Below are 10,557 nucleotides of genomic sequence, written 5' to 3'. Positions count from 1 at the left end.
GCAAAATGCACTACTATCTCTGTGTTGGCTTGTCAAGGAATTAACTTAAAGACTCACCGCTCCATAAGTTTGAACATTTTACTTTATATGACTGAAGATTGTTAGCCACAAATTCATTAGACACCCCAAATGTAGAAAAAAATCATATTTCCTGTGTTTTATTTTTAATAATAATTTAAGATATGTATTTCTTGAGAACACAATGATTTTAGGAATCACATGTGCAACACTTTTATGAATATTTATATATACTGATTAAGCCTTCTTGTCTTTCTATAGTGCATTAGTGCTTCTCACCTTATTTTCAAGATTTCTTCAAGTAAGTGAAAGTTTATACGGTATCTGCAAGTATAAACTTGAGGTATGAGTTCATCTGATTTGAACACAGGAAACCTTCAACAATGTTATGAAAATATCAATGGATCCTGCACAAGAACTCCACGGTTATTTACTGAACAGACATTACTTTACATTATCTTTACCTTTGTTGATGTTCTCTGTGTCACTGGAAACTTGATGGTTATTATCTCAGTCTCTTATTTCAAACAACTTCATTCATCTTCTCACTTGCTTGTTCTCTCACTGGCATTTGCAGACTTTTTATTGGGACTTCTTGTACTCCCTTTTAATATTATCAGATTCATTGAATCCTGCTGGTACTTTGGAGAAGAATTTTGCAGACTTCATACTTGTATTGATGGGATGTGTTGCCTGGCATCTATTTTTCATCTTTGCTTTATTTCTATAGATCGTTATTATGCAGTTAGTGACCCTTTAACATATCCTATAAAATTTACTGCATCAGTTACAGGCTTCTTTATAGGTATAGGGTGGCTGTTGCCTGTAAGTCATTCACTAACTCTCGTTTACTCAAATGCAAATAATCATGGAAATGATGATTTTATTGCAGCTCTTCCATGCAAAGGCAGTTGTCAGTTAATGTTTACTAAATTATGGGTGCTGTTAAACATGTTAATATTTCTCATTCCCTTTATAGTAATGCTGGGCATGTACTCTAAGGTGTTCATTATTGCAAAGAAACAAGCTAGAATGATAGAAAGTGCAGCATGTAAAACTGTCAGTGTGGAGCAATATAATAACCAAGTAGCAAAGCGAGAACGAAAGGCTGCAAAAACATTAGGCATAGCTGTTGGGGCATTTGCCATATGCTGGTTTCCATATTTTGTAGATAGCATGATTAACACACTTTTTAGTGTTATCACACCTCAGGCTGTTTCATATACCTTTTTATGGATTGCTTATCTCAATTCAGCATTAAATCCATTGATTTATGCTTTCTTTTACCCTTGGTTTCGTGAAACACTTAAGCTTATTCTGACCTGCAAGATTTTGAAATCTGATTATTCTGACATAGATTTATTCAATGACTGAGCAGTCATCCATCATTATATACTTGAGCAAATTAAATTTGCCAAAGCATTTCAGGTAATAAAGGTATTAAGATGAGCAAATGGCAATTATTTTATGATATATTTATAGACTGTGGATTTTATGGAATTATTCAAAACTGATATGCCCCACATATTACACAGACTTTATATACATGTAGGGTTTATATTAGTTCCGCAAAAGATATATTCATTGAATACGTCTTCCATGACCACCAGCTGCAGAAATTCACTTCAGCGAACAGCCAAATTTTTTCCACACTTAGCAAACACTTGGCCATTACTTCTACTTTACCCTTTTGCCCACTGCAGAGCAATCTCAGAGTTGGTATATATAGTTGGGGGATGTGGGGGCACCCCCCCCCACTTGGGTGGATATGATTTAGTCCATTGTGTGTTCTGGACATTTGGTGGACCAAGTGTTTGTGAACTGTGGGCAAAATTCTGCAGTTCGCCGAAGTGAATTTCGGTGGCTGGTGTTTGCGGAAGACATAATCAATGAGTACATAATATAGACCCTAAATGCATACACACACACGGACACACATATGAGAAAAATCCATATAATCAAATGTTTGTAACTTTAAACATGTTTATCACCGGCAGAAGTGATCAAAACTCAGTTGATTGCTTCGGCCAGTGTTAAGTTAATGCAAGATTATGCATTGTGGGGATCAGGAAAATTGCCTTTTCCCCACTGTACAGTAATTTTAGACTTTGTGTATATAATTAGCAGGGGATGTGGGGATAGTACAGGGGAGCTTGGCCCCTGCAAAAAACATAAGTGTTTTGTTTTTTCACTGTTTTTACTTTTAGAATTTTGGGATCATTAATTAGCTGTTCCAGGTTTGTGTACTTCAGTATTTAGAACTACTTATGTATTACCAGTGATAAAAAAAAAAACAGAATCATTCACTTTCATCTACAATCTGCCTGTGTATGTACTGGCTTATAGTAGCCATTTTTCCTGATAAAAGTGTATGTGTGTGTGTGTGTGTGTGTGTGTGTGTGTGTGTGTGTGTGTATATATATATATATATATATATATATATATATATATATATATATATATCTATATATATATATATATATATATATTTATTTATTCTCTCTCTCTCTCTCTATATATATATATATATATATATATATATATATATATGTGTGTGTGTGTGTGTGTGTGTGTGTGTGTTTACAGGTGTGCTATACCAAGCATGTGTTAGATTCAGTGCCACTTTGAAAGTGTAGCCAGAGTGTTAACATCCATGTGCATGAAAGCTAGTTTAATAAGTTAAAGTTACTTAGCCTCGTTTATAACATGTTTGTATATAGTAAAGCTGCTTGAAAAAGAAGCCAGGATGTTTTTCTGTTTAATCCTGAACAGGCGACTGAAATCTGTCTGTCTGCAATTAAAAAGGACAACCTTAAGTGACAAGGGGCCCTGGATTTCATGCTAGTTTCCCTACAACTCCTCAGTGCTGTTTCCCCTCATTTTGTCTCAGATCATCCGGATAGATTATTCTTTCTTGTTTTTTCACACCTTGTCTTACTTCTCCATCTTATCTTTAAACACAGCCTAATAGGTCAAGATTCCACAGTCATACGTTGGGAGGAAGTAACGGAAGTAAGGTAGGAATTTAGGCACCTACTGGCCCACATATCTCATAGATTTCTAGATGCTCTAAGGTACATTTTACTTTTTTTTTTTAACTTCTTCTTTTAATGATGGCATGATAAAAAAATGAGTCAAGAAAGAAATTCAGTCTGTTTTTCTTTCAAAGAAAATAAGTTGTATGTAAAGCTTAATCTTGAAAGCCAACAAAATAGCAGTTCCCAATAAGCCAAGAAAACAAATTCTTGCAAGGATATATAAACATTATCTGGGAAAAGTGCCTGCCTTCCTATTCCTCAAAAATATAGTTACCTTCTGTTTAACCCTTGGGTATTAGATTGGGATGAAAGAAAAAGACAAATGGCCAGTGGCAAATATTATACAGATGAGGGTCTGGGAGAGGAAACCAAAGCATATGGATAAAACTCACAAAGAGACAGGGAGTACATGCAGATCCCACACATTTTGCATCACAGTCAAAAACTCAGCCAGATTACCAAGCACTAATAGATGGCAACACTTCTGGCAATGATCCGTTGCTATCACACACACAATACCCCCAGACCAACACAGATAGGCACTTATTAGCTACTGTGCTGATGTCTGAATGTGATGGAAAGTGAAAAAAATTATGCCCAACCTGTTACTTTTACATACTCTGCAAACCCTCCACCACAAATGTTCAGTAATTTTCACCAGAGACGATCCCCATACTCATCAATTACATTCACTTTATTAATTGGACCGCTCAGATATCTGACTATGTTGAAATCAGACCAGTAAAGTATTCCAGCCGGCTTCACAAAAACACATACTATGTCTACAAAGTCCGAATAATGACTGTTTAAGCTGAACAAATGATAACAGTATCAGTCACTTTCATCAACAGACAGTCCCTGTATTCCAGTAATTAAAGGCAAAGTTATTGATAGTATACACCTCTGATATTAAAATGTATTAGAATAAAAATAATTATTGACTACATTAATTCTACCCCCCCCCCCCAATACGCACACAGCACACAGTCATACACAGATATGACCATCAATTACAGCCTCTTGTATTTTTTTTTATTTATCATTTGTTAACTGGGTTAGACTCATGAGGCTAGTAGCTTCTTTTCATGGGAGGACTAAGGTGGTATTTATACTACTTCTAGGGGAAATTTTGCCAGGGCTTCAGAGAGCTTCCCCTACTCTTTTTGATAGTTGCCATGGGATATTTTATATCCACTTGAGCTACTATCAACTCTAGCTGATGGGGACTCAGTTTGACATGTCATCTGAAGGACAGCACACTCAGGAGTGCAGCACCCCTATTATGCTGCACTGTAGTGTCAGCAAATGATCTTTTGGTGTGTACCTTTCCAAACACCTGCAGCAATTGGAGAGACCACAAAGGTTCCTCACAAGGAAAATTCAAGGTCTTCAGCATCTGTCCTGTGAGGATCATCTGAAATCACTGTCACTTTATTCTGTTTCACACAGACTACTCACAGGACATCTCTGCCTTGCATATAAGGCAATCTGTGACCCAGCTTTATTGGAAATGATACATATCTGTAAGTCAAATGGTACATGAGTTGCTCACTCCAATGGCCTTAACAAGGTATGTGACATTACTAGAAACCACTGGTGGGACAAATTTCCCTAACAGACATTGCTACACCTTTGGAACAGACTCCCATTGTATGTGAAGCAGAGCACCTTATTGGCCCTCTTCAAATGCAATCTGAATGATTGGATGTGTAACCATAAATTCACCCCAGGGTACCACCTATGTCCCTCTTGGACAGGGGTGATAGGTGCTGATTGTGGAAATAAGGGTAAAACTTGGCTAGGCTTGTAAGGGTCCTAGGGTCATTAGCCTACTAACCTCCTATGGTCTATCTCCTGTGGGAAATGAACCCAAAGCCTTCTGCACCAAAGACAAGTATGCTACTTTTTGTGTCAAACACACACACACACACACACACACACACACACACACACACACACACACACACACACACACACACACACACACAAATACGTGTGAGCGTGCACAAGCACGTCAATTACAGCTACCTATACGACCGTGACTGTAAGCATTAAATGTCTCATTCTGATCAAATGAATAAACAAATACAAAAATATTAACCATAAATAAATGTATCTTCTCAAGTTACTATTTTCAGAATATAGTGTGTGACCAGCTGCATCCAAATACCTCTCAAAAACCTAACTCAAGAATCACAGCATAATCTAAAAGGTAATGAAGGCCAAAGGACTAAAATTAGGCACAGATATTGCCTTCATATACTGAGAAGATTGATAGAGTAACAAGCCTTGCATTAGCATGAGTTTTTGGACTAAGAAGTCAGAACTGGAAATGTCTGTTATTATTTAGTAACTGTAATACTCACTTATGTGTTACAAGAAAATAAAGCAAAATATGATGCAAAAATCAAAGTGCTGAATACCCCACTATACCTCTCAAAGTCTTTGCTAATGAATTCTGGGCAAAGTCAGCAATAATAAAGGGACAAAGGCTCCAAATCAGAGAAAATTAATATAATCATAGGTATATTAAAAAGTTACTCAAGTAAGAGGTGTTCCATTAACAAGCATTTCTAAGAAGTATGGCACTCTAATGTCTGTCTTTATTGACTGACTATAATTCTCAGCAATTTACCAGAAAACCATTTTTTAAATAATACGGCCAGATCAATGACAGAGGAGACATATTCCCACCCAACTCACATATGCGTATACACACACACACTAACACACAAATAAATCAAGTATTTACCTTCCTATGTGCTGCCTTACTAGCTGAAAAATAAATAAATAAAAACATATTTCCACACTCCAGCTGTTGCTGCAGACACTAAGCATTGCTTTCTCTTCCATTTTCAGGTTGTGTCATTAGCCAGAGGCAGCCTGCGTAGTAGAAAGCGATCCTCACTACTTCACGCGGCAGCCCAGTGAGAAACTTGTTGAGCAGCATCTCTGACATACTGAACAGCTGAGTGGATAGGTGGCACTGAACTTGCTAAGCACCAAGGCAGGCATTTTCAATAGAGCCCAGAAAATGAAACATGTTCATTTTTTTTTTAACTTGGAGCTCCTCTGAATTCTGCAGTGAGTTCCAATTGCCCAAAACAAAACAGAAAGGTGACTTTTAATTTTAATTTAAAAATGATAGTCAGCCTTGTGAATATTGCACTATTTCTTTTCTTTTTTTAATTGGGGGGGGGGGGGGGCTGCAGCCCAGCAGCCAGTAACAAAAGCTGCCTCATCTTCACCATCCAAACTCATCACTTGACTGTTGTGTAGTCAGATCATACCCTAACTTCTCTTGTCTCTTCCAGTGTATAAATGCACTCTACTCCACCTATGTCTTCAAGCTATGGAACTTTACCCCTCCCCCCTCAAGCAAACTAAACAACTACAGACTTTTAAAGCAGATCTTAAACAGTACATAAGATAATCCTCTCTCTGACAATGTTCATCCCTAAGATAAAATGTGCACATACACTGAAACAAATGATTTTAAGCAACAAGAAAAACTACAATGTAAATGCATATTTGTGTTTGTTTGTTTGATTACTTGTTAGTTTTTTTGTCCATGTATAAAGTTATGAATTTTATATGTAAAGATTTGCATGTAATGTTTTGTTCATGTATGTAGCATGCATAGCAATGTCTTTTGACTTTTCTTGGTTAAGGGTCGCCACAGCGGACCACCACTCCACACATTGATTGGCAGTGGACTTTTTACAGTGTCGAGTTGCCAGCCCGTCACCCAGCCTTCAGAGAAGGCACATGCACACACACATACACACCTACCTGCATGTCTTTAAAACTCACTTGACTACAGGGAGGACATGCAGACTCTGCACAGAAGGCACTCCAGCCGACAATTGAACCGGAGAACCTCTTGCTGTGAGGCAACAGCGCTAATCTCTGCACCACCTCGTGTATGTATGTAGTGTGCATAGTCCTGTTATATATTACTGCTGCTATTTGCCATGTAAAACTGTATAGTGCATTGTTATTATTTGTCATGTGGAACTTTTCTCTCTTGGCCTCTGTTGAAAAGGGGTTCTCATGCCCATTTGGGCAATCAAGATTAATAAGCGTAAAATAAATGTCCAACATCCTAAGCCTTTCACTTTGTCCTATTTACTTATTTACCTTCACCATTTTGGTCATTATGCTATGCAGACTTCTCCCAGCCTATTTTCTGTTCATCTATGTAGCTTTTAGGGATGAACATGGTGTAAAAAATTGTACTTTACCAGTGTTTGTGTAGTGGAAGGATGGTATTAGCATCTCAAACATTTAACTTTTGTAGTCTGTACTTTAATATGGGCAGCTGCAGTGGTGCAGCAGTTAGCATTGCCACCTCACAGCAAGAGGTTCTCCAGTTTGATCCTCAGCTGGGGTGCCCTCTGTGCGGAGTCTGCATGTCCTCCCTGTGGTCATGTGGGTTTCCTCCAGGTGCTTTGGTTTCCTGCCACATCCCAATTGGATACTCTAAATTGGCCCTAGGTATGAGTGTGTGTGTGCCTTCTGTGAAAGGTTGGGTGCTGGGCTGGCAACTCGACAGTGAAACTCCACTGGCAATCATGAGCGGACAGATGATCCACTGTGTTGACCCCTAACCGGGAAAAGCCAAAAGAAGAAGTCTGTACTTTAATATACTAGTGATCTTTGAAGAGGTAACAAGAACTGAAAGACTGACAGTGCATGTTGCAGATTTTGACCTTACTGAATAATTCAGCACAATTCCAAGTAATAAAATGATGGAAAACTAAAAGCATCATGGAAGAGTCCACTGTCATTCTTTTTCCCTGTTAGTATAGCAGTGCATACCCCTACCTATCACACAAGAGATTAATATATGATTCACAAACGGGGAGTGGTTTGCAGCTTTAAGTTTACCTACTGTGTAATTCTGAGCAAATCACTTAACCAGACTATACTATGAGGCAATAAAGAAATGGGAGTAAGCTTCTTAATGGTCTCTTGGACTGCATGCTCAGTAACTACTTATGAACCTATTCATCCATAACTCCGTGAATCAAACAATAGTTAAATAACAGGCAGATGTATAACTAGCCCCGCTTAACTTGCATTTAAGACTGATCAGCAGAGTCCTTTTTTTTCAATGCCTGATCTTCTTATTCTGGAATACCAAAAGGCTTAGTCCACTGTGGAAGCCTTAACTCAGAAGGTTTTATTGGTATGGTTAGCTTGAGAGAGTCATAGACTACTCCCCAACTGCACCAGTACACAGACACCAGTCATAGCATGGAGAGTAATCTTGCTGAGGAAGCTGCAACAAACCTGGGAAGTAGCTAATGCAAATTAGCTATGTGCTCTCACCTGGAAATGATTGTAACACTGGAATGACATGGTGTAAAAATTCAGGGAATGGATCTACTGAGTTATTTTCAATATGAGGAGGAAATAGTGTATGCCATCTTTAGAAGAACCATCACTGTGTGTGTGTGTGTGTGTGTGTGTGTGTACTTGTCTGCAGAGGCATGAAAACAGTTACATTATGAGTATCAGACTCCGTGCATACCATATATTTATCCCATTTTGAAGAAGGCATAGGTGTCCTCAAAACTGATTACATGTACAGATCTGCAATAGTAAGACTGCATGCATATCTGCTGACCTCACAAGATCCAAATGTAGAGAAAGTTCTGAAACAAGAGGAGAATACGTTTAAGATGACATCCATGCTTAGTTTAGGAGAAGCATATCGGCATTAAGAGGAAATGGAAATCAAACCAGAAGTAGATAAAAATCAGTCCACAACGGAATGTGCCAAAAAACAAAAGAAAGAATTTAAGGTGAAGAACCAGATAAGAAGGCAAGAAATGTGGTAAATACATAAATATATTTGCAAGTATAGATAACTCTTGGAGTAACCTTGTTTTCATCAGGATTGAAAGCAGGAATGGTTAAAGAGAGGTAAATTTAAACCAAAACATGAAAGGTTAATATTGGCGGCACAAGATAGTGGACTACATACACATTGGTTTACAAAGTCCATTGAACATGTGAGAGAAACAGACAAATATAGATTTTGTAAAACAGAACTAAATACAGTTGCACATCTTGTTGCTGGTTGTGATATACTGATGGCAGAAGGACTGTATACTGAAAGGGATAATAATGTGGCAAGACTTTTGCATTGGGGATTGTGCAAACATTATAATACTGAAGTAGCTGAAAAACACTGGAATCATGAGACACAAAGCATTATAGAAAATGATGAAGTTTATATCACATGGTATCATCCATTACCAACAGTTCAAAAAATAGATGCAAAAAAAAACAGATAGAAAAGTCCATGAAAAGAAGACAAAAGTAGAATTGATTATTGAAATTGCTACACCCAGTGACTACAGTGTCTTACATACAGAGAGAGAGAGAGAGAGAGAGAGAGAGAGAGAGAGAGAGAGAGACGCACACAAAGTCATAAAATAGTAGAATTTGCAAGCAGAAATGAGGGCAATGATGCCGAAAGATACCAAGACAGTTCCAGTAGTAGAAGGAGCAATGGGTCTTATAAACAAGAGTTTACAGTTGTACTTAGATATGTTACCGTTACATGTAAATCCATACGAATTACAGAAGGAGTCATTACTGGGCACATTGTGGGCTCTGCAAAGAGCACTTTTGGTGGACATCAAAGACTGAAACAATATTAATTTCATGAACTTGAATCATACTTTGACTTAGGAATGGGATTCATTCCCATCATGGTATTAGAAACCCAAAAGACTTAGAGAAATTAAAAAAAAAAACATGAATATGTGTTTATTGATGTTTTGTCTTAGTTTTCTCTGTAGGAGGTAAGTATACCGAAAACACATTTATACGTGTGTGTGTGTGTGTGTGTGTGTGTGTGTGTGTGTGTGTGTGTGTGTGTGTGTGTGTGTGTGTCTGTGTGTGTGTGTGTGTGTGTGTGTGTGTGTGTGTGTGTGTGTGTGTGTGTGTGTGTGTGTGTGTGTGTGTGTGTGTGTTTATCTGTGTCAGGTCTGACAGCACAATGTTCGATTTAGAGACATGATAATGAGGTGTTTCTCAGTGTGACTTTAACATGCCTCTGAATCAGAGAGTATGGTACCAGTTCTAATCGATAAACCCACACAGATCAATTAACTCTGGCAGTGATAATCTCTCTGAATCCTTGTATCAGTTGGCTTCATTATTTGTTCTGCCCTATCGCCACCCTTGCATTTTTTGTTTGATTTTTTTATTGTCTGTTTGTTTATTGCAGCAGTAATGACAGTATATACAAGATATGACAGAAAATGCTTTTCTTTGGCTATGGTCTGAATATCATCCATATTATTTCTTTTGTCCATGTTATATGCATGGCACTTTTCAGGGAAAGTAATATTCAAATCTACTAGGTTAATCTCATGCATTGAAAAACATTATATCATTTAACATTAATGGGGTTATGATTCTAGTAAAACAGTCTGTGTTTTTCACCTTGCTGAGGCATACCTTACCTGATGTGCAATACCTG

General features: G+C 37.7%; 1 protein-coding gene across 1 annotated transcript; it reads left to right on the top strand.

The window, feature by feature from the left end:
* Positions 1-363: 363 nt before the first annotated feature.
* LOC122801594 (trace amine-associated receptor 7a-like) lies at positions 364-1,392 on the top strand. The gene has a single exon (XM_044071059.1). It carries the CDS (start codon positions 364-366, stop codon positions 1,390-1,392), a length of 1,029 nt encoding a protein of 342 aa, XP_043926994.1.
* The last annotated feature ends 9,165 nt before the right edge of the window (positions 1,393-10,557 follow it).

The sequence above is a fragment of the Protopterus annectens genome, chromosome 1.part0 (genome assembly GCF_019279795.1).
Source record: "Protopterus annectens isolate FY-2018-M chromosome 1.part0, PAN1.0, whole genome shotgun sequence".
Taxonomy (NCBI): Eukaryota; Metazoa; Chordata; order Ceratodontiformes; family Protopteridae; genus Protopterus; species Protopterus annectens.
The sequence above is the reverse complement of the archived record's forward strand: the minus strand, read 5'-3'. Positions and strand labels throughout refer to the sequence as shown.